Below are 26,208 nucleotides of genomic sequence, written 5' to 3'. Positions count from 1 at the left end.
TGTACTAGAAAATGTTGGGAAGCATGTTGGCAAGAATGTCCTTTCAGGCTAAAATGTGGGAATAATTGTCGTTCTCTGGTAGACTTTTTTTTTTTTTTTTTCCAATGACCTTTACGTTTTTGACTTCCCCTGCGGTGCCATCAGCAGTGTGCCCGCCGTCTTGATTTAAAAGCCAACACCGGCTGAGCCGATGACGACACTTTATTGGCCTTCGACCCGCCATCTATCTTCTCGCATCAGCCAATGATTATGCAAATAAAATGTGTAATTGCTAAATGACATCTGTTCCACACGATGACGATAGCCGCGTCGTTGTTGTTTTTTTATGCGTATTATAAATTTGGGCTCCCTTCCGCTGCGGCGCTCGAGCGAAAGGTCACTCCTAAACAAGGAAGAGATAAAGATTTTACAACGGATTAGCGAGCGCGGCGTGAATCCGTGCAGCTGTGTTAAATCCCTGATATTCATCCTCGCTTCCTTCTGTTCCCAGGAGCAATTCCCTCTCGCTTAGCCCGGCGCTGAAACGGAAGGAGAGCAACCACGTCAGGACGCCGCCCGTTTCCGGAAGAAAGCTGAAGCTGCCGTCCGGTCTCGCGTCTCACGTCTACAAGCACTTGCAGGAGGAGGAGGAGGAGGAGGAGGAGGAGGAGGAGCCAACACACTTGGAGTCCTTAAGGAGGTGACAACTTTTCCGTCTGACCCTCTTGAGGAAACGGGAGGTCGGTGGGCCGGTTCGGATGTTAAACTAGCGAGGCGGAGGGATAATTTGGCGAGAAATGAGTTGATGACCCGCACGTTTGATTCTGTTACAGCTTATGAAATGTGATCTGCCGAGCGGCTCCTTCACGCCGGGCTGTCATAACTCATCGGGATAACAGTCTTGATCTTGTACTGCTGGGTCGCATCCCGGTGTTCGCGGCCAAACCGGAGATTGGCGCCTGCGTGCCGCCGCGATGCTTCTCACCAGGGGCAGAAGCACAACGGTGCTGATGAACAGAAAATAGACCCATGACATGGATTGTAAAATGCCTGGATGGGTTTGATTTGGTACATACTAGTCTTAAAGGTCCCCTATTATGCAAATGGGAGCTTTTAATGGCGGTGGAACAGTGATATGCGTCCCCGAGGCCTCTTTATGTGCACCAACAATCTATCATCTTTATCCACTTTTGAAAGGAGACGCTTGACTTTGAACGTTTCAGTGAGGAATAACCTCCTTCCTCGTGTACATGAATAAACAGGCTTCGCTACACGCCTTAAAATCAGATGGGGAAAAAAAGGACACGTGGCAGCCGTCACTTTGATCGTGTTATTTGTAAACAAACGGGCTAACCGACAATGATGCTGCTGTTAGAACGGGAGAGTAATATCAGTGTAACAGGGGAACTGAATGAACGTTGTCGCATGAAGCAAACTCGCTCCAAACGACAATCAGTTCAATTTGTCATTTAAAAGAGTATATAAGGCGCACTTAAAATCCTTTTTTCCCCTCAAAACTCAACAGTGCGCCTTATAACCCGGTGCGCCTAATGGACGGAATAGTTCTGGTTTTGCTTACCGACCTCGAAGCAATTTTACTTGGTGCATGGCGTAATGGTAAGTGTGACCAGTAGATGGCAGTCAAACATAAGAGATACGTGTTGACTGCGATATGACTCAAGTAAACAACACCGACATTTTATATGTTCCAATGAAAATATAGAACGTTACACACGGCGCTCAAAAATCTATCAAAATGTTTTAGTACGACATTGGTAAGCTATGAAGCCGCACCGCTTGATGGATTGTCGGCGCATTAAACATACGAGTATTATTATGGTGTGTGTATATTATATTATCTGGCGATTTGTTTCGCAATATTATGCAAAAGCAACTTTTCTTACCTTCTGGTACCTGCTGATCTGTATTTGGGATCTGCATAAGTCCTGAAAAATTGTGCCCGTCCGCCTTTGTAGTCCGTGCCGACAACGTAGTCGATATAAGCTTCTTCTTTTTCTCTATCTTCTTATGTGGCATTCATCCTTCGCTGTTGCCATTTGTAATGTAAAGTAGTGTAAAGTTATTACCGTATTTTTCGGCCTATAAGTCGCAGTTTTTTTCATAGTTTGGCCGGGGGTGCGACTTATACTCAGGAGCGACTTATGTGTGAAATTATTAACACATTACCGTAAAATATCAAGTAATATTATTTAGCTCATTCACGTAAGAGACTAGACGTATAAGATTTCATGGGATTTAGCGATTAGGAGTGACAGATTGTTTGGTAAACGTATAGCATGTTCTATATGTTATAGTTATTTGAATGACTCTTACCATAATATGTTACGTTAACATACCAGGCACGTTCTCAGTTGGTTATTTATGCCTCATATAACGTACACTTATTCAGCCTGTTGTTCACTATTCTTTATTTATTTTAAATTGCCTTTCAAATGTCTATTTTTGGTGTTGGGTTTTATCAAATAACTTTCCCCCAAAAATGCAACTTATACTCCAGTGCGACTTATATATGTTTTTTTTCCTTCTTTATTGTGCATTTTCGGCTGGTGCGACTTATACTCCGAAAATACGGTACTTATATCTGTCAGTAAACTCACCATGAAAGCGCTAAAACATACCGGTATAGTGAGTTTACATTATTCACCCAAGGAACTTTAGTTATTAGAGTTCCGGTCGGACATTTTTTCACGGGACACATTTCCAGCGTTGTTGTTGTTTCCGGATGAGGAGATGCTGCTCCGTTATTGATTGAAGTAAAGTCTGAACGTCATTAAAACAGTTAGCTCCATCTTTTGACACTTCTTCCACTACCGTCCTTGCACGCTACACCGCTACAACAAAGATGACAGGGAGAAGACGCTGTCGAGGTTGAGCCACGTAAATAAGACCGCCCACAAAACGCAGCATCCGAAACGGACTGTTAGAAAGCGGCTTGAAGATGATCTATAAAACATAATCTATGCAACATTTTGACCAAAGAACCACCATTACATGTTATGTAGACCACAAGGAAGTGTTTTATATTTAGAAAAAAAATAAAAATAATATGACTCCTTTAATGCGCCCTTTAATCAGGTGCGCCTTATACATGAAAAAAGATCGAAAATAGACCATTCATCGGCAATGCGCCTTATAGTCCTGAAAATACGGTATTTCTAAATTCCCTTACAGCTTGGACGCTACATTAGCACTGTTAGCTGTCCTCTGTGCAGGCCCCACTCCCCAAGCTTTTTTTTTTTACTTTTTTATTTATGTGAAATTATTTTTATAGTTTTTTAATCAAACTGGAATTTAATTTGATGCATTTTTTGTAGTAAAACAAATTCATGGCAAATACATTGTCCAATCATTTCTTTTTTTTTAGTTCAAAACTACAATTTTAACATCATTCAAACATATATTTATACAGCCGTACATAACAAGGACTACCGTATTTTACGTACTATGGAGAGCACCGGTATATAAGCCGCACCCACTACATTTTAGGGAACCCCCCCATATATTAGTCACACCGGACTATAAGCCGCAGATATATAGGTTGTAAAATCAGTTATTTACACAGTAGATGTTTATTTACATACCGCATTTTCCGGACGATTGGTCGCCCCGAATTATAAGGCGCACTGCCAATGATAGGGTTTAGTCAGGTTTATTTTCATACAAAAGGTGCACCGGATTATAGGGCGCATTAAAGGGGTCATTATTTTTTTTTTTTCTAAATGTAAAACACTTTCTTGTGGTCTACATAACATGTAATGGTGGTTCTTTGGTCAAAATGTTGCATAGATTATGTTTTACAGATCATCTTCAAGCCGCTTTCTGACAGTCGCTTCAGGATGCGCTGTTTTGTGGGCGGTCTTATTTATGTGGCTCACCTTCGACAGCGTTTTCTCCCCGTCATCTTTGTTGTAGCGGTGTAGCGTGCAAGGACGGGAGTGGAAAAAGTGTCAAAAGATGAAGCTAACTGTTTTAATGACATTCAGACTTTACTTATATAAATAACAGTACAATAACAACGCCGGAAATGTGTCCTGTGAAAAATCGTCCGACCGGGACTCTCAGCTGAAGTTCCTTGGGTGAATAATGTAAACTCACTACACCGGTATGTTTTAGCGCTTTCATGGAGTGTTTACTGACAGATATAAGTAAGAACTTTACACTACTTTATATTAGAAATGGCAACAGCGGAGGATGAATGTCACATAACAAGAAGATAGAGAAAAAGAAGAAGTTTATCGGCTACGGAGTTACCACAGACTACAAAGGCGGATGCGTGCAAATTTTCAGGACTTATGCAGATCCCAAATACAGATCGGCAGGTACCAAAAGGTAAGAAAAGTTGCTTTTGCATAATATTGCGAAACAAATCGCCAGATAATATATTATACACACACCATAATAATATTCGTATGTTGAAGCACAGTACAATCCATCAAGCGCTGCAGCTTCATAGCTTACCAAAGTCGTACTAAAACATGATAGATTTTTGAGTGCCGTGTGTAATGTTCTATATTTTCAATGGAACATTTAAAATTTTGATGATGTTTACTTGAGTCATATTGCAGTCTACACGTATGTCTTATGTGTGACTGCATCTACTGGTCACACTTATCATTCCCCATGTACCAAATAAAATAGCTTAGAGGTCGGTAAGCACAACCAAAATTACTCCGTATATTAGGTGGTTACAAGGCGCACTGTCGAGTTTTGAGAAAATGAAAGGATTTTAAGTGCGCCTTATAGTCTGAAAAATACGGTACCTTAATTGTTTCCAAACGGTGCTTGTAACACAGCAGTAAAACGGTTTATCAAACAAAACAGAAGTCATCGTCGTGGACCCACATGCAGTGAGTTCATTGTTTAATGTGATTAATAACAAAAATTTGGTGCTCTATGTCGAGGTCAGAGGTTCTGTGCCAATCAAGAGGCAATTTAGCAGCATCCAAAGTGTACAACCACCATATTAGAGGTATTAGATCTGTATTAGATGTCAAAGCCGTCAACATGCAACTAACGCAAGCAGAGAAACTAACTAATGAGTCCTGCTTTTGACTAATTAATGAGTTCTGTTTTGGATCAGAAAAGCAAAATATGCGGTGCCCGCGCAATCAAATTCAAATCAGGACCCATTTGTTGAAGAAACAGCAATGTCATCAGTCTGGCAGTACGTAATTGCCTTGCACAATCAGCCCATACAGAGTGCGAGAGTGACCTCGTTCTGGATGTCACACAATAAGAAAAGTCACATCGTGGACGTGTGAAGTTGTCACGATTCATGGCAGGAGCTGTCATGGTCAAGTCAGGATAGCGCCTCGTCCTACTTTTACTCTACTTTGACACGAGTTAAGGTTCAGCAGCTGGTTAAAAAAGCAGACTTTTACTCGCCAGGCGGCTATCTAAAGGCTTAAATCACTTTCTAACTGCGATGGTCTTCACTGGAAGAAGCCTCATGTGTGAAATCCTCTCCTCAGATTTTTTGTCATCAAAGGCGAGGGAAATTTAATTTTAGTGCGGATATGGATTAGGATGCAAATTCAGGATTTTCTGTTACCTTCATTTCCAGATGAATAATGCATGAATGTTAAAGACACAATATAAATTAGGAGGTTATGGATGAATGTGCACAATTTGGTGCTGATCCTATTCAGGACTCTTTGATTGTGGCACATTTTCACATACGAGTCAGTCTTTGTTTGTTAGACTGTGCAAAAACAAACTTAGATTGGTGTTGGAGATTCTTCATACGACATTGCTCTGATCATTTACCAGCAATAAGATTGTGCAATAATCTTGATAAATAATATATATTGTAAATTCATGATACATTAAAGGGGAACATTATCACCAGACCTATGTAAGCGTCAATATATACCTTGATGTTGCAGAAAAAAGACCATATATTTTCTTAACCGATTTCCGAACTCTAAATGGGTGAATTTTGGTGAATTAAACGCCTTTCTAATATTCGCTCTCGGAGCGATGATGTCACGTCGTCACATCGGGAAGCAATCCGCCATTTTCTCAAACACCGAGTCAAATCAGCTCTGTTATTTTCCGTTTTTTCTACTGTTTTCCGTACCTTGGAGACATCATGCCTCGTCGGTGTGTTGTCGGAGGGTGTAACAACACGAACAGGGACGGATTCAAGTTGCACCAGTGGCCCAAAGATGCGAAAGTGGCAAGAAATTGGACGTTTGTTCCGCACACTTTACCGACGAAAGCTATGCTACGACAGAGATGGCAAGAATGTGGGGATATCCTGCGACACTCAAAGCAGATGCATTTCCAACGATAAAGTCAAAGAAATCTGCCGCCTGAACCCCATTGAATCTGCCGGAGTGTGTGAGCAATTCAGGGACAAAGGGCCTCGGTAGCACGGCAAACAATGGCGGCAGTTTGTTCCCGCAGACGAGCGAGCTAAACCCCCTGGATGTCTTGGCTCACACCGTCCCTTATGCCACCGAAGATGATCAAGAGAAGAATATCGACCCTAGCTTCCCTGGCCTGCTGACATCAACTCCAAAACTGGACAGATCAGCTTTCAGGAAAAGAGCGCGGATGAGGGTATGTCTACAGAATATATTAATTGATGAAAATTGGGCTGTCTGCACTCTCAAAGTGCATGTTGTTGCCAAATGTATTTCATATGCTGTAAACCTAGTTCATAGTTGTTAGTTTCCTTTAATGCCAAACAAACACATACCAATCGTTGGTTAGAAGGCGATCGCCGAATTTGTCCTCGCTTTCTCCCGTGTCGCTGGCTGTCGTGTCGTTTTCGTCGGTTTCGCTTGCATACGGTTCAAACCGATATGGCTCAATAGCTTCAGTTTCTTCTTCAATTTCGTTTTCGCTACCTGCCTCCACACTACAACCATCCGTTTCAATACATGCGTAATCTGTTGAATCGCTTAAGCCGCTGAAATCCGAGTCTGAATCCGAGCTAATGTCGCTATAGCTTGCTGTTCTTTCCGCCATGTTTGTTTGTGTTGGCTTCACTATGTGACGTCACAGGAAAATGGACGGGTGTATATAACGATGGTTAAAATCAGGCACTTTGAAGCTTTTTTTAGGGATATTGCGTGATGGGTAAAATTTTGAAAAATATAATAAGCCACTGGGAACTGATTTTTAATGGTTTTAACCATTCTGAAATTGTGATAATGTTCCCCTTTAAGCATACAATACAGAATCAGAATCAGAATCAGAATCAGCTTTATTGTCATTACGCAAGGTAACGAGATTGAGGCCATTCCATACAGTGCGATGTGTGCATGCTAGAAAAACAATGTGCAAATATATAAAAATATAAAAAATGTAGAAGTGCAATGAATATGGTGTGAAATGAATATATACATGAAAAAAACAAAAACAAAAACAGGGTGGTTGGTGGAATGGGTTATTGCACCGAAGAGAAGGCAGTTATGAGGGACAATGGGGCAGTCCGTTCAGGATGGTTATGGCCCTGGGGAAGAAGCTGTTCTTTAGCCTGTTTGTTTTGGTTTTAATGCACCTGTAGCGCTTCCCAGAGGGCAGCAGGTGGAACAGGTCAGAGCCAGGGTGGGTGCTGTCCTTGATGATGGCACTGGCTCTGTTGAGGCAGCGGGAGGTGTAGATGTCCGTCAGAGAGGGGAGAGGGCGGCCGATGATCTTCTGAGCCGTCTTGACCACTCTTTGCAGCCTCTCCCTGTCTGCTGCAGTGCAGCTGCCGTACCATACCGTAATACAGTAGGTCAGCAGGCTCTCGATGGACGAGCGGTAGAAGGTCAGCAGCAGGTCAGGCTTCAGGTTGTACTTCCCGAGGACTCTAAGGAAGTGTAGCCGCTGCTGAGCCTTCTTGATGATTGATGTGGTGTTGACTGTCCAGGAGAAGTCATTAGAGATGTGGACTCCAAGGTACCTGAAGGTGTGGACCCTCTCTACACGCTCGCCATTGATGTAGAGGGGGGCAGGGTCGGTGCTGTTCCTCCTGAAGTCGACGATGATCTCTCTGGTCTTGCTGGTGTTGAGAGCGAGGTTGTTCTCCGAAGACCAGGCCGTCAGCTTCAGGACCTCCTCTCTGTAGGCAGCCTCGTCACCCCTGGAGATGAGCCCGACCACTGTGGTATCGTCGGCGAACTTGACGGTAAGGTTGTCACTGTGGGCCGGACTGCAGTCATGGGTGTAAAGGCAGTAGAGGAGGGGGCTCAGCACACAGCCCTGTGGGGAGCCGATGCTCAGCGTGCGGGAGGATGAGAGGTGCGGGCCAAGTCTCACATTCTGGGGTCGGTCCGTTAGGAAGTCCCTTATCCAGGCGTTTGTGAGAGGGGGGAGGCCAAGAGTGTCCAGTTTATTGCAGAGTCTGTCCGGGATTATTGTATTGAAGGCAGAGCTATAGTCCACAGAGAGCATCCGGACGTAGCTCTGCTGCTGCTCCAGGTGGTTCAGAGCAGAGTGGAGAGCAACAGCGATGGCGTCCTCTGTGGACCTGTTCGCCCGGTATGCGAACTGGTGGGGGTCGAAGTCTGGAGGGATATGGTCCTTGATGTGCTGGAGAACAAGTCGCTCGAAGCACTTCATGATTACCGGAGTGAGGGCCACTGGTCGGTAATCATTCAGGCTGGTGATGGGAGACTTCTTCGGCACCGGGATTATTGTAGATGACTTCAGGCAGGATGGGATGACTGCCTGAGCCAGGGAGAGGTTGAAGATCCTGGTGAGGGGGGGAGCGAGCTGGTGGGCGCACATCCTGAGCACCTTTCCAGGTACTCCGTCTGGTCCGGTAGCCTTCCTGGGGTTCACAGCCAGGAGCACTCGTCTGACACTGTGCTCCTGTACAGTGAGTGGAGTGGCGCCGGAGCCCGGTGGGGGCGGGGGCAGGGCTGGAGCAGATGAGTGTCGCTGGGGGGTTTCGAAACGGGCAAAGAAACAGTTAAGCTCCTCTGCCAGTGTCGCACTCTGATCCGCAGTTGTCATATTGTACAATGTACAAATACACTTTTACTATTACTATAAAGGCAAGGCAAGGCAAGGCAAGGCAACTTTATTTGTATAGCACTTTTCATACACAAGTTAGACTCAAAGTGCTTCACAGACAACAAAGTGAAATGAAAGCAAAATTAAAATGCAGACAATAAAAATAATAACAGTGCGGACGTTAAAAGTTAAAAGATTAAAAGATTTAGCTGAAAGCCAAGGTGAATATAACAGTTTTTAGTCTAGTTTTAAAAGTACTCAGAGTTGGGGAATGTCTGACATCTTCAGGAAGTTTATTCCAGCTATTTGTTGCATAGTGACTGAATGATGCTCTCCCTTGATTTGAGTTTACTCTGGGAACCGCTAACAGATTGGTCTCAGAAGATCTTAGTGGTCTAGGGCAGCGTTTTTCAACCACACAGTCTGGTGTGCCGTGGGAGATTATCTAATTTCACCTATTTGGGTTAAAAATATTTTTTGCAAACCAGTAATTATAGTCTGCAAATGATGTGTTGTTGTTGAGTGTCGGTGCTGTCTAGAGCTCGGCAGAGTAACCGTGTAATACTCTTCCATATCAGTAGGTGGCAGCCAGTAGCTAATTGCTTTGTAGATGTCAGAAACAGCGGGAGGCAGTGTGCAGGTAAAAAGGTATCTAATGCTTAAATCAAAAATAAACAAAAGGTGAGTGCCCATAAGAAAAGGCATTGAAGCTTAGGGAAGGCTATGCAGAACGAAACTAAAACTGAATGCTGGACGACAGCAAAGACTTACTGTGGAGCAAAGACGGCGTCCACAATGTACATGACAATCAACAATGTCCCCACAAAGAAGGATAAAAACAACTGAAATATTCTTGACTGCTCAAACAAAGTAGATACAGGAAATTTCGCAAATAAGACTGCCCACAAAACGGCGCATCCTGAAGCGACTGTCATTTTTGTCACATTTTGACCAAAGAACCACCATTTCATGTTATGTAGACCACAGGGAAGTGTTTTACATTTAGAAAAAAATCATAATATGACCCCTTTAATGCGCCTTATAATCCGGTGTGCCTTTTGTATGAAAAAAGACTTGACTAGACCCGCTCATCGGCAGAACGCCTTATATTCCGGTGCGCCCTATGGTCCGGAAAGTACAGTAATTTGATTGAATAATTTACCCACCTGCGTGCATCAATTAGGTTTTGTGGGGATGTATTTTTTTCCACAAAGAGACAATATTGATATAAATAATTGTTGTCGTGCACATTAGGGCATAGAAAAACAACAGTAAAGTGTAGTCGGTAAATAGGCTGTTTATATACTGTAGTTTAAAGCATTCTGGTGATAAGCTACAACTCGTGTTATATAAGAATATAAGACGACATCTGTTCATCAAGACGCTACTTGTTGGTTTGCAATATAAACATAAGACGACTTGTCTTTTTTGACTTTTTTCTAGGGTAAAATATATTGTCTTATATTCAGTTTGATAAGGTAATACTAATTTTTGATTATTGGTCTCGGTACGTATATTTTTTAGGAGATTGCCACAATTGGAGAAGTTCAAGTTCACCTATAATCCGGTGCGCCTAATATATGAAAAAATATTTAAAAAAATAGACCATTCATCGGTCGTGCACTTTATAATCCGGTGCGCCCTATGGTCCGGAAAATACAATAGTTTGTGGTAAAATGATGCATTTATTAAACCACAGTGAGCATACTTGCCAACCTTGAGACCTCCGATTTTGGGAGGAGTCTATGTGTGTGGGGGGCGTGGTCGGGGTGGGGCGTGGTTGGGGGACGTGGTTAAGAGGGGAGGAGTATATTTACAGCTAGAATTCACCAAGTCAAGTATTTCATATATATATATATATATATATATAAGAAATACTTGACTTTCAGTGAAATCTAGCTGTATATATATATATATATATATATATATATATATATATATATATATATATATATATATATATATATATATATATATATATATAAATAAGAGAAATACTTGAATTTCAGTGTTCATTTATTTACACATATACACACACATAACACTCATCTACTCATTGTTGAGTTAAGGGTTGAATTGTCCATCCTTGTTCTATTCTCTGCCACTATTTTTCTAACCATGCTGAACACCCTCTCTGATGATGCATTCTGCTTCGTCTCCTTGTTGTGTGCGCAGTTGTGCACTGCACTCTCTAAAAGCCGTAGATGTTTTTGTCACATATGCATGTACAGTAGATGTCAGTATTGTCCTGTTTAAGAATGTCACAACATTGCTGTTTACGGCAGACCAACTGCTTTACGGTAGACGAAAACGTGACTGCTGTTGTTGTGTGTTGTTGCCGCGCTGGGAGTACGTTAATGAAACTGCCTAACAATAAACCCACATAAGAAACCAATAACTCGCCCTCATGATTGGGCAGGAACGCTGTTTATATTGTGGGAAAGCGGACGTGAAAACAGGCTGTCGACACGTCACTCAGGTCCGCCTGAATTTCGGGAGATTTTCGGGAGAAAATTTGTCCCGGGAGGTTTTTTGGGAGAGGCGATGAATTTCGGGAGTCTCCCGGAAAATCCGGGAGGGTTGGCAAGTATGAGTGAGTTGCATAACTTTCGCAAATATAAAACGATTCTTGTTGTTTTTTCAGTATGGTATATTTTCCTAAACGTCACAAGGAAAGCTGCATAATTCTACTGACCAGTTTTTTGGGGGTGCTTTGGCGTCAGTCTTTACTTCAGTTCTTTTGCCCAGAAATCCTCAAATGACAGGCTGCCACACATCGAGCAAAGACGCTTCCTCAGAAAGCAGTATGTCAAGGAGCTCCACCAGCCTCAAAATTAAACAACCCCAGAGAAAACTTTATTATTTCATTTCTCCATGCCAGTGAAAAGTGTGAGAGAGAAAGCGCCTAATTTGCCGTCAGCCTGTGCCGCTTATCAGAAAACGGCATCATTAAAGCAGCAGCAGCAGCAGCAGCAGCGTCCCTCACGTATTGCACACCCTTAAAGGAGCGCCTCCAAGGATAACAGCGCCTTTATGTGACCTATTTCCAAAATGTATATATTTCTTCACGAAAGCACCAAAGAAAAGTTCTCTGCCAGCCAGAATGAGCGTATCCCCCAATCCAGGTACTGGCTTTTGTCATCGTTTTAAAGAGAATGATTCGGTGGGAGGCGGACAAAAGAACGTACCAGTATTTTTGCTGCACCCATCAAATTTTTGAAGAAAAAAATATTTGCCATATATTAGCCGCCTTTTATATATAAGCCGCAGATATATATATACGTTGTAAAATTAGATTTGTTTAATGTTTATTTCCAAACTTTTACGCGGCAGTAAAACGGCTGATCAAACAAAACAGAAGTCATTGTCATGGACCCACTAGGTGCGGAAGCTAGCTCTCCAACTCCACGGTGACGTCGTGGTGAATTTACAAAACTGAAACAATACAAAAATAATGCTACTGTAAGTTAATAATACTAACACAGACACTCGTAAACGTGTTAGCATATTAGATAATGCTAGCAACGCTAGCTTGATTACATTTTGATAGCACGTGCAAATATGCATGAAAACACTCCTACAGAAATCACACATGGGACGGTTTAGTAAGTATGAATTGTTTTAGTTATATTGTAAAACTTACAAACGTTACTATACTATTTGTTGACTACAAAACATTTTGGTTAGAGATGTCAGATAATATCGGGCTGCCGATATTATCGGCCGATAAATGCTTTAAAATGTAATATCGGAAATTATCGGTATCGGTTCGGAAATTATCGGTATCGGTTTCAAAAACTTTAATTTTTAAAACGCCGCTGTATGTAGTGGTACACGGACGTAGGGAGAAGTACAGAGCACCAATAAACCTTAAAGGCACTGCCTTTGCGTGCCGGTCCAGTCACATAATATCTACAGCTTTTCACACACATAAGTGAATGCAAGCCATACTTAGTCAACAGCCATACAGGTCACACTGAGGGTGGCCGTATAAACAACTTTAACACTGTTACAAATGTGCGCCACACTGTGAACCCACACCAAACAAGAATGACAAACACATTTCGGGAGAACATCTGCACCGTAACACAGCATAAACACAACAGAACAAATACCCAGAACCCCTTGCAGCACTAACTCGTCCGGGACGCTACATTATACACCCCCCGCTACCCCCTACACCAAAAACCCTGCCCACCTCAACCTACTCATGCTCTCTCAGGGAGAGCATGTCCCAAATTCCAAGCTGCTGTTTTGAGGCATGTTAAAAAAAAAATAATGCACTTTGTGACTTCAATATTAAATATGGCAGTGCCATGTTGGCATTTTTTTTCCAAAACTTGAGTTGATTTATTTTGTAAAACTTTGTTACATTGTTTAATGCATCCAGCGGGGCATCACGACAAAATTAGGCATAATAATGTGTTAATTCCACAACTGTATGTATCGTTATCGGTTGATATCGGAATCGGTAATTAAGAGTTGGACAATATCGGAATATCGGATATTGGCAAAAAAGCCATTATCGGACATCTCTAATTTTGGTCGTTAGCCAAGAAAAATCCATAAATTAGCCGCACCGGGTTAATAAGCCGCAGGGTTGAAAGCGTTGGGAAAAAGTTGCGGCTTATAGTCCGGAAAAACATAATAATTTTTATGGCGTGATTCACATGCGTCCTATGTTGCCCTCAGTCAGTACTGTTGCGGTGGAAAAGCAGCGGCGTTCCAGCAGACGTTGAGTCACAGGAACAAACAGGGAGTAGAAATGGACAAAGAAAAGTGTATATTGAATGGCAAGATTAGCTTGAAAGCCCTGGCAGGTCTCTCTCTTCACAAAACCAAAGTTATTTCCATTCACTGTTGCTGGGAGTTGAGTTATCACCAGAGTTCTAAGCTGCTGACAGCAGCAGTGTTGCCAAGTCTGTTTATTATAAGCAACTTTGAGCTAGTTTTTCCCCTGAAGTGACTTACAAAGATTGTGAGTTGTGTTGGGCTTGTTTTTGAATGTGATTACTTATTTGGGCTTGCTTTTTTTGTCCCCTTACTAAAGCAAAACACGACTGCGCCTTTATGCAATTTGTACTTTTCTGCACGTTTCCTGGTTATCGCGGCCCCGGTCGACTTGGCACGCCCCCCGAACACACTCGTGTGTTAGAAGTCTCCATTCTGGGAGTCCTCCCAGATTCTTTGGTTCTAAGGCTGTCTAAAATGATGATAGGGAACACCTGAAAAGTCACCTATCTGCCAAAAAGGAGGGAAAACTTTCCTTTAATGCATGCAAATGATGCATATGCAACTAGGCCAGAGGCCAGACTGACAGATAAACAAGTGATGAGACAGAGGGAGAATTAGTGGGGAAAATGTAATGAAAAATATATACTTTTTTAATATAAATAAAAAATTAAAAAGAATTAAAAAATATATATATATATGTATGTTTATATATATATATATATATATATATATATATATATATATATATATATATATATATATATATATATATATATATATATATGCATATATATATATATATATATATATATATATATATATATATATATATATATGCATATATATATATATATATATACTGTGTATATATATATATATATACTGTGTATATATATATATATATATTAGGGATGTCCGATAATGGCTTTTTGCCGATATCCGATATTCCGATATTGTCCAACTCTTTAATTACCGATACCGATATCAACCGATACTGATATCAACCGATATATACAGTCGTGGAATTAACACATTATTATGCCTAATTTGGACAACCAGGTATGGTGAAGATAAGGTACTTTTAAAAATTTTTTATAAAATAAGATAAATAAATTTAAAAAAAATTCTTGAATAAAAAAGAAAGTAAAACAATATAAAAACAGTTACATAGAAAATAGTAATTAATGAAAATGAGTAAAATTAACTGTTAAAGGTTAGTACTATTAGTGGACCAGCAGCACCCACAATCATGTGTGCTTACGGACTGTATCCCTTGCAGACTGTATTGATATATATTGATATATAATGTAGGAACCAGAATATTAATAACAGAAAGAAACAATCCTTTTGTGTGAATGAGTGTAAATGGGGGAGGAAGGTTTTTTGGGTTGGTGCACTAATTGTAAGTGTATCTTGTGTTTTTTATGTTGATTTAATAAAAAAAACAAATAAAAAAAAACGATACCGAAAATTTAAAAAAATGATACCGATAATTTCCAATATTACATTTTAACGCATTTATCGGCCGATAATATCGGCAGGCTGATATTATCGGACATCTCTAATATATATATATATATATATATATATATATATATATATATATATATATATATATTTATATATATACTGTATATATATATATATATATATATATATATATATATATATATATATGTATATATATATATATATATATATATGTGTGTGTGTGTGTGTGTGTTTATATATATATATATATATATATATATATATATATATATATATATATATATATATATATATATATATATATATATATATATATATATACAGGTAAAAGCCAGTAAATTAGAATATTTTGAAAAACTTGATTTATTTCAGTAATTGCATTCAAAAGGTGTAACTTGTACATTATATCTATTCATTGCACACCGACTGATGCATTCAAATGTTTATTTCATTTAATTTTGATGATTTGAAGTGGCAACAAATGAAAATCCAAAATTCCGTGTGTCACAAAATTAGAATATTACTTAAGGCTAATACAAAAAAGGGATTTTTAGAAATGTTGGCCAACTGAAAAGTGTGAAAATGAAAAATATGAGCATGTACAATACTCAATACTTGGTTGGAGCTCCTTTTGCCTCAATTACTGCGTTAATGCGGCGTGGCATGGAGTCGATGAGTTTCTGGCACTGCTCAGGTGTTATGAGAGCCCAGGTTGCTCTGATAGTGGCCTTCAACTCTTCTGCGTTTTTGGGTCTGGCATTCTGCATCTTCCTTTTCACAATACCCCACAGATTTTCTATGGGGCTAAGGTCAGGGGAGTTGGCGGGCCAATTTAGAACAGAAATACCATGGTCCGTAAACCAGGCACGGGTAGATTTTGCGCTGTGTGCAGGCGCCAAGTCCTGTTGGAACTTGAAATCTCCATCTCCATCGAGCAGGTCAGCAGCAGGAAGCATGAAGTGCTCTAAAACTTGCTGGTAGACGGCTGCGTTGACCCTGGATCTCAGGAAACAGAGTGGACCGACACCAGCAGATGACATGGCACCCCAAACCATCACTGATGGTGGAAACTTTACACTAGACTCCTCTCCTGTCTTCCTCCAGACTCTGGGACCTCGATTTCCAAAGGAAATGCAAAATGTACATGGTTGGGTGATGGTTTGGGGTGCCATGTCATCTGCTGGTGTCGGTCCACTCTGTTTCCTGAAACTCATCGACTCCATGCCACGCCGCATTAACGCAGTAATTGAGGCAAAAGGAGCTCCAACCAAGTATTGAGTATTGTACATGCTCATATTTTTCATTTTCATACTTTTCAGTTGGCCAACATTTCTAAAAATCCCTTTTTTGTATTAGCCTTAAGTAATATTCTAATTTTGTGACACACGGAATTTTGGATTTTCATTTGTTGCCACTTCAAATCATCAAAATTAAATGAAATAAACATTTGAATGCATCAGTCTGTGTGCAATGAATAAATATAATGTACAAGTTACACCTTTTGAATGCAATTACTGAAATAAATCAAGTTTTTCAAAATATTCTAATTTACTGGCTTTTACCTGTATATACCTGTATACATATACATATGTATGTATATGTGTGTATATATATATATTTATATATGTATGTATATATATATATGTATATATATATATATATATATATATATATATATATATATATATATATATATGTATATGTGTCCATTTTATGTAGAACTGTTAAAAAAAAGGATAATGTTTAACAAACAAATATTTGCATAAATCAAACAAAATGTCCAGTCCAGCGCTAAAAACGTACTTATTAAATAAAACATTTTTAAAATATTTGTGTAATTAATCGCGATTAATTAGGAGTTAACTATGAACAAAATGCGATTAATGATAATTAAATATTTGTATCGTTTTACAGCCCTAATAAATACAAATAATTAGAAAAAATAAGAGATTAAAGATGAACACATGCATAATTTAGGAATGTGTAGGAAATAATATTACAGCATAAGACTTTATTAGGTAAGCTTTTGTTTTATGTGCATGTACCGGTCTCTCAGCCCTGAATACAAGACGATTCATCTTTTTAGGTTGGAAAATACCGTTTTAAATTGAAAAAAAAAATGATGTAAAAAAAAAAAAAAACTAACAGACAGCATTCTTCTTCGTCCTCCATGCTTTTCCCGATCATTGGTGATCAATGCCCATTGTTGGCCTTCAGCAGATTCAAATGACCTAATTTTGGACTGAGCAGACGTACAACCACCAAGCTTCCCTCCTCCTCCCCCCAGCCTCCCAGTTGCTATGGTTACTTGGAGACGTGGAATGAGGGAGAGGTAAAATAAGGGAAGATTGTGACGATAGTGCGGCGAAAGGGAGGATAAAAGGGGGAAACAGTGCAGAAAAAAACACGGGCGTGCCCTTTCCACAGAGATAACCGATCATCCCCGCTGAGCCTCGTCACTTTTATTATTTGGCGTCAAAACATATTTACCCGTCCCAGATAAGGACACAACTGAAGGCAAATTTGCAATGGGCTTTTATTTTTAGATTTGTTTTGATCTGCCCGGATTTACCTCCAGCTTCCCTTTCTAATACAGCGAGGGAGCGGGAAAAGTCATTCAATTATATAAACTTGGTTATGCTACAAACTGCCTCTCACGGCTGACAAGAACACACTTGCTGGGTCTCCTCAGACGTTTTAACGCAGACTTCTTCTCGCCTGCTGGAGAAACACGGTTTTGTGTTTTCCAAGCCATTTTGCCCTTGTTAAAAATCAATATCGAGAGGATATTTATTTTACAAAATAGCCAAGTGACACAAAAAGTGTCCCGACCAAAACTGTCCTATTGAAAACTACATTTATAAATACTTTTTTTTTTATCTAATCAGAAACTAATCCACTCCTTTTTAAATATTCAAAATGAAAAAAAATGGATTGACATTTTTTTTTCTTTTCGGGACTATATGCAGATCCCAAATACACAAAAACAGGTACCATTAGTAGAGATGTCCGATATTATCGGCTGATAAATGCATTAAGATGTAATATCGGAAATTATCGGTATGTTTTTTTTTTTTATCGGTATCGTTTTTTTTTGTTTTTTTTTTTTTAATTAAATCAACATAAAAAACACAAGATACACTTACAATTAGTGCACCAACCCAAAAAACCTCCCTCCCCCATTTACACTCATTCACACAAAAGGGTTGTTTCTTTCTGTTATTAATATTCTGGTTCCTACATTATATATCAATATATATCAATACAGTCTGCAAGGGATACAGTCCGTAAGCACACATGATTGTGCGTACTGCTGGTCCACTAATAGTACTAATCTTTAACAGTTAATTTTACTAATTTTCATTAATTACTAGTTTCTATGTAACTGTTTTTACATAGTTTTACTTTTTTTTTTATTCAAGAAAATGTTTTTAATTTATTTATCTTATTTTATGAATTTTTTTTAAAAGTACCTTATCTTCACCATACCTGGTTGTCTAAATTAGGCATAATAATGTGTTGATTCCACGACTGTATGTATCGGTTGATATCGGTATCGGTTGATATCGGTATCGGTAATTAAAGAGTTGGACAATATCGGAATATCGGCAAAAAGCCATTATCGGACATCCGTAACCATTAGGTAAGAAAAGTTGGGTTTTGCATAATAGGTCCCCTTTAAATCTGACCCAGTAGAAAAAAACAATGTATGAAATTCAATGTTTCTGCCTTAAGTTCTACATCTCAGGGCCAAATAATAAAAATAATAATATTCTGCAAATACACAACTACTGTAGGTGCTTGTTGTATTGTTTATGTGTTTCAATATCAAAACAGTGGCGTTATGCAAACATACAGGCCTTTAAAAGATTTAAATCATAAAAAATAGAATGCATATTTAATATGTACTTTATATTTCAAGTTTTAAAATATTGACTTGTTTAAAGTGGAATAAAGTGAAGTGAATTATATATTTATATAGCGCTTTTCTCTAGTGACTCAAAGCACTTTACATAGTGACACCCAATATCTAAGTTTCATTTTTAAACCAGTGTGGGTGGCACTGGGAGCAGGTGGGTAAAGTGTCTTGCCCAAGGACACAACGGCAGTGGCTAGGATGGCGGAAGCGGGGATCGAACCTGGAACGCTCAGGTTGCCGGCACGGCCACTCTACCAACCGAGCAATACCGCCCTGAGGACCTTCAATGTTTGTTTTTGATCCGAAAGCTGAATATCGTAATGTTTTGTCTCAGAAAACCACCTGACCTGGTCTGTGTTTGTGTCCCGGCTCCAGGTGCGACGCTGCCGGCGGAAAGGTGAGCGCCCTCTTCAGCAGGACCCCTCCCGTCAGAAAGGGATGGACTGAGGTCCCTTGCACCCGGCTGGACAAAGGAAGCAGCTTCCCTCCGCCTTCCCTGCGCACGCGCTCCGTTCCCATCATCCCGTCGCTCCAGGCTTGTGACCTCCAGGGAAGGCAGTCAGACGTGGACGAGCACAACCGAGGGGGGCGTTACGTCCAGATCGCCAATGAACTCGATCCGGAACTTTCCACCCCCGTGGCAAAGCCATCAAGTCTGGGACAAAGAGTCCAGTATTCCGCCGGAGGAGCTTTGAAGACGTCCCTCAAGAACCCCAGCAGCAGAGGAAACACGAGTTGATTGGATTAACGCTGCAAACTCTCTAAAGACTCTGGTTCCGATACTTTTTGCTGTTGGGACTGTTTGTGTGGCCACAAGGACCAAAGTGGGGCAAATTGATCTGCAGACGAAAAAACTGTTCGAACGTACGGAAAACAAGCACACATTGTGAATAAACTCATAAACAGGACAACAACAACAACAACAACAACAACAAAAAACACTATATAAAGGGAGCGTCTCCCTAGAAACCAAAATAGTGTGTCTCTATGTTGTTTCTCTATTGTAAAGAAATGAAAGTATATATGTCATCTATTATATGTCACATAGACGTATATATATTTGACATACCATTGTGACAAAATAAAGACTAAAGATTAACGGTGTTAATGGAGGTTTTTTGTTTTTGGGGGATCATGCATTTATACAGCAGGTCTCATTGCAAAGGTTTTCTGATCTTTAAAAGGGCCAATAGCGCATACTTGCCAACCTTGAGACCTCCAATTTCGGGAGGTGGGGGTTGGGGGGTGGGTGCGGGGGGCGGGGTTGGGGCGGGGGCGCGGTTGGGGGCGTGGTTAAGAGGGGAGGAGTATATTTACAGCTAGAATTCACTAAGTCAAGTATTTCATATATATATATATATATATAAGAAATAATTGACTTTCAGTGAATTCTAGCTATATATATATATGTAAATAAAAGAAATACTTGAATTTCAGTGTTCATTTATTTACACATATACACACACATAACACTCATCTACTCATTGTTGAGTTAAGGGTTGAATTGTCCATCCTTGTTCTATTCTCTGTCACTATCTTTCTAACCATGCTGAACACCCTCTCTGATGATGCATTGCTGTGTGGCATGCACAAAAGTGCTTTCATCAAATGCACTAGATGGCAGTATTGTCCTGTTTAAGAGTGTCACAACATTGCTGTTTACGGCAGACGTACTGCTTTACTGTAGACGTTCTTTATATTGTGGGAAAGCGGACTCAGGTCCGCATGGAGCTGGCGGGGGCGTGGCCTCCAGCTCCGCCTGAATTTCGGGAGATTTTCGGGAGAAAATTTGTCCCGGGAGGTTTTCGGGAGAGGCGCTGAATTTCGGGAGTCTCCCGGAAAATCCGGGAGGGTTGGCAAGTATGCAATAGCGTCCAGATAACCGACATTTCACTAACATGGTTTGCTCCTGAAAATGAATCTGGCAGTCATTTCCCACAATATAGTTTTTGAGTAATAGGTAAATAGTAGGGGTGTAACGGTACGTGTATTTGTATTGAACCGTTTCGGTACGGGGGTTCCGGTTCGGTTCGGAGGTGCACCGAACGAGTTTCCACACGGACATATTAAGTAGCCGCCTAAGCTAAAGTCTTAAAGGGGAACATTATCACCAGACCTATGTAAGCGTCAATATATACCTTGATGTTGCAGAAAAAAGACCATATAGTTTTTTAACCGATTTCCGAACTCTAAATGGGTGAATTTTGGCGAATTAAACGCCTTTCTATTATTCGCTCTCGGAGCGATGACGCGTCACATCGGGAAGCAATCCGCCATTTTCTCACTTTCGTCGGTGTGTTGTCGGAGGGTGTAACAACACGAACAGGGACGGATTCAAGTTGCACCAGTGGCCCAAAGATGCGAAAGTGGCAAGAAATTGGATGAAATTCGTTCAAAATACGAGGGTGTGGGGAAAGCCGACGAAATGGTCAGTCGTTTGTTCCGCACACTTTACCGACGAAAGCTATGCTACGACAGAGATGGCAAGAATGTGTGGATATCCTGCGACACTCAAAGCAGATGCATTTCCAACGATAAAGTCAAAGAAATCTGCCACCAGACCCCCATTGAATCTGCCGGAGTGTGTGAGCTATTCAGGGACAAAGGACCTCGGTAGCACGGCAAGCAATGGCGGCAGTTTGTTCCCGCAGACGAGCGAGCTAAACCCCCTGGATGTCTTGGCTCACACCGTCCCTTATGCCACCGAAGATGATCAAGAGAAGAATATCGACCCTAGCTTCCCTGGCCTGCTGACATCAACTCCAAAACTGGACAGATCAGCTTTCAGGAAAAGAGAGCGGATGAGGGTATGTCTACAGAATATATTAATTGATGAAAACGTTATTCATTACTCGCGGTTTTACGTAAAGTATTATACATAAACTGTGTTTACCAATAATTTAGCTTAAAAACATTTATTTATTTCAATCTTACGAGTACATTCGGGTAGTCTTGTGTAATGCAGTATTTTGTGTCTATTTAGGTATGGTTAACCTGAGTGCTGAAATCGTGGAAAAATATATGTTCTTAGCGTGCCTGAAATGGGCTGTCTGCACTCTCAAAGTGCATGTTGTTGCCAAATGTATTTCATATGCTGTAAACCTAGTTCATAGTTGTAAGTAATTATCTTATCAGACAGTGTTAAGCCGCTGAAATCCGAGTCTGAATCCGAGCTAATGTCGCTATACCTTGCTGTTTGTTTGTATTGGCATCACTGTGTGACGTCACAGGTAAATGGACGGGTGTATATAACGATGGTTAAAATCAGGCACTTTGAAGCTTTTTTTAGGGATATTGCGTGATGGGTAAACATTTTTAAAAAACTTTGAAAAATAAAATAAGCCACTGGGAACGGATTTTTAATGATTTTAACCCTTTTGAAATTGTGATAATGTTCCCCTTGACAAGCTGCTGTGCTTTCTGCCTCTGTCTCCTACACAGCACCCAGCATTGTCCCACCCACACAACCATCTGATTGGTTACAACCATAGCGGTAACAGACAATCAGCAGTGCGTATTCAGAGCGCATGTAGTCAGTCAGTGCTTATGCAGTGGGGTTAGCAGATAGGTGTTTAACAGGTGAGCATCAGGCAGCGGACTCTCTCCCAATTAAAATAAACACCTCCCAGTCAACTACTAGTAACATCACTATGAGCCTGTTGACCTTCTCGAAACAAACTGCAGCTCAGCTCGCTCGCAGTCCTGGCTTGAGGTGAAGGCTAATTAGCTTTTAGTGTAACGTTAGCTAATTAGGGGGGCGGGGGGGGGGGGGGTGTAATCATAAGTAATGTAGCAGCCTTGTTTTGAATGGCAGGGTCCCTGCTATCACATGCTGATAAAATTATAACATTTACATAATAAAAATCGACTACAGGCTTCCCAAATGCTGTAATAAATTAAGCATGATGAGTTGACTTGCAACTGTTTAATGTTGCACTTTTTATATGTAAAAGAAAAGTTTTGTAATTTTATTTAATCTTAGCAACAACTTGAGGCAGTTTAATGTTGATTAACGTGGGCAGAATTATTATAGTGTTTCCAATGTTAAAAGAATAAAGCCATTGTTTACAAATTTGGTAAATAAATAACCAAAAAATTTATATTTTGTTGTTTTCTTACTGTACCGAAAATGAACCGAACCGTGACCTCTAAACCGAGGTATGTACCGAACCGAAATTTTTGCACCCCTAGTTAATAACTAACCGTACTTGGAACGCCCCCTTTCTGTCGCCAGACTGGTTATGTTGCCCCCTCTTGGTGTGACGTCATCTACAGAACGGGAAGCACAGTGTGAATAAAGGCATGTAAAACTTATTGATCACTTACTAGTATATTTTTTGTCGCCCGGGTCCATTATTACTTCAAAACAGATATAGTTAGCGTTAAGAGCAAAAAAGTAATACCAAAGAATCGCCATTCTAGACTGCTCTTCCATCTCCTCCTCCATAGACAGCGTAGTCTGTGTTTCCTCATGCTCTTTCTGTATCATCAGTGGAAGAGGACACAAAATAGAATACTGGCAGTTTACTTTCTTTTTCTCACATTTTTGACCGTCAGGTCTGCTCTTTTTTATTTATTTATTTTTGTATTTGTATCTTTCTTTTTGTCTTTCTCCCCTTGAGGGAGCTTCGGAATTTTGGTATCGTATTTGGCCTAAATATTTAAAAAATGTTTTTATCCAAACTCCACCCAAAATCTTTCTTCTTCGAAGTCAGAATCCTTAAAATAATCGCTGCAACTTCTTCAGTTGTATTTGCTACAACCTGCCACAAAGCATATGGAAGACATATTTGATCATTTCATCAGATTATGCGTGAAAATATTGTGATTTTGGATGAAGATGCTCCCAAAAGAAACTACGCAATATGAAATTGCCTCCAGTTTTCTGTAGGCTGATGAAGGCCCGCCCACACTTTGGAGCTAAAAGTGGGCGTTACAAAATGTGCTGAAAGCATAAATTCATCCCAATCATCACGACTATCATTTTTAGGTCAAGAACTATTAAAATACCATATTTTCTGGACTATAAAGGGCACTTAAAATCTTTTTTTTTTCTCAAAACACAGCAGTGCGCCTTATAACCCGATGCACCTAATGTAAGGAATAAGTTTGGTTGAGCTTACCCACCTTGAAGCAATTTTATTTGGTACATGGTGTAATGATAAGTGTGACCAGTAGATGGCAGTCAAACATAAGAGATACGTGTAGGCTGCACCGTACGAGTATTATTATCGTGTGTGTATGAGGTAAGACATATTAGCTGGCATTTTGTTTCGCAATATTATGCAAAAACAACTTTTCTTACATTCTAGTACCTGCTGATCTGTATTTGGGATCTGCATAAATCCTAAAAATTGCAAATTCGCCTTTGTAATCCGTGGCGTAGTCGATAAGCTTCTTCTTTTTCTCTATCTTCTTGTTATGGGACATTCATCCTCCGCTGTTGCCATTTCTAATATAAAGTAGTGTAAAGTTCTGTCAGTAAACTGGCCATGAAAGCGCTAAAACATACCGGTGTAGTGAGTTTACATTATTCACCCAAGGAACTTTAGTTAACATATTTCCGGTGTTGTTTCCAGATGAGGAGATGCTGCTCCGTTATTGATTGAAGTAAAGTCTGAATGTCATTAAAACAGTTAGCTCCATCTTTTGACACTTCTTCCACTCCCGTCCTTGCACGCTACACCGCACAGAACCTCTGACCTCGGCATAGAGCACCAAACTTTTGTTATTAATCACATTAAACAATGAACTCACTGCATGTGGGTCCACGACGATGACTTCTGTTTTGTTTGATCAGCCGTTTTACTGCTGTGTTACATGCACCGTTTGGAAACAATTAAGGTACAGTATTTTTCAGACTATAAGGCGCACTTAAAATCCTTTCATTTTCTCAAAACTCGACAGTGCGCCTTTTAACCCGGCGCGCCTAATGTACGGAGTAATTTTGGTTGTGCTTACCGAACTCTAAGCTATTTTATTTGGTACATGCTGAGTGACAAGTGTGACCAGTAGATGGCAGTCACACATAAGAGATATGTGTAGACTGCAATATGACTCAAGTAAACAACATCAAAATTGTATGTGTTCCATTGAAAATATAGAACATTACACACGGCGCTCAAAAATCTTATCAAACTGTTTTAGTACGACTTTGGTAAGCTATGAAGCCGCAGCGCTTGATGGATTGTACTGTGCTTCAACATACGAATATTATTATGGTGTGTGTATAATATATTATCTGGGGATTTGTTTCGCAATATTATGCAAAAGCAACTTTTCTTACCTTTTGGTACCTGCCGATCTGTATTTGGGATCTGCATAAGTCCTGAAAATTTGCATGCCTTTGTAGTCCGTGGTAACTCCGTAGTCGATAAACTTATTTTTCTCTATCTTCTTGTTATGGGACATTCATCCTCCGCTGTTGCCATTTCTAATATAAAGTAGTGTCAAGTTATAACTTATATCTGTCAGTAGACTCTCTGTGAAAGCGCTAAAACATACCGGTGTAGTGAGTTAACATTATTCACCCAAGGAACTTTAGTTATTAGAGAGTTCCGGTTGGACGTTTTTTCACGGGACACATTGTTATTGTACTGTTAATAATTAAGATTTCTGGCTTTATTTGAGGTATAAACTCTATTATTACTATGCAAATATAGTCTATACGGGTAGTTGGGCTAGTTTAAATAGCTTACGGCTATTAACTAGCCCAGGCTCCAACTACGGAATATAAAACACATTTTTCAAGAGCCAAAGTTGTTTGTGTGCCACTTGTTGGTTTACATGCATGAATGTTGAGTAGTTTTCGGACTGTAAGGCGCACTTAAAAATCCTTTAATTTTCTCAAAAATTGACAGTGCGCCTTATAACCCGGTGCGCCTAAAGTTAAAGGTAAAAGTTAAAGTACCAATGATTGTCACACAAACACTAGGTGTGGCGAAATGATTCTCTGCATTTGACCCATCACCCTTGATCACCCCCTGGGAGGTGAGGGGAGCAGTGGGCAGCAGCGGTGGCCGCGCCCAGGAATCATTTTTGGTGATTTAACCCCCAATTCCAACCCTTAATGCCAAGTGCCAAGCAGGGAGGTAATGGGTCCCATTTTTATA

At 40.2% G+C, this 26,208-nt stretch overlaps 1 protein-coding gene across 4 annotated transcripts in view; it reads left to right on the top strand.

Moving 5' to 3' along the window:
* nrg3b (neuregulin 3b) overlaps positions 1–20,211 on the top strand; it is a 591,304-nt gene extending 571,093 nt beyond the window's left edge. For 3 of the 4 annotated variants that reach the window (XM_061966725.2, XM_061966726.2, XM_072914119.1), the window contains 2 exons: positions 491–679; positions 19,472–20,211. In XM_061966725.2, the coding sequence (XP_061822709.2) occupies positions 491–679; positions 19,472–19,835 (553 nt within the window). In that variant the 3' untranslated portion in view covers positions 19,836–20,211. The remainder of the gene's footprint in view (positions 1–490; positions 680–19,471) is intronic. The other variant, XM_061966727.2, reaches the window with a different exon arrangement.
* The last annotated feature ends 5,997 nt before the right edge of the window (positions 20,212–26,208 follow it).

This window comes from Nerophis lumbriciformis, linkage group LG11 (assembly GCF_033978685.3).
Source record: "Nerophis lumbriciformis linkage group LG11, RoL_Nlum_v2.1, whole genome shotgun sequence".
In the NCBI taxonomy this organism is placed as follows: domain Eukaryota; kingdom Metazoa; phylum Chordata; class Actinopteri; order Syngnathiformes; family Syngnathidae; genus Nerophis; species Nerophis lumbriciformis.
The sequence above is the reverse complement of the archived record's forward strand: the minus strand, read 5'-3'. Positions and strand labels throughout refer to the sequence as shown.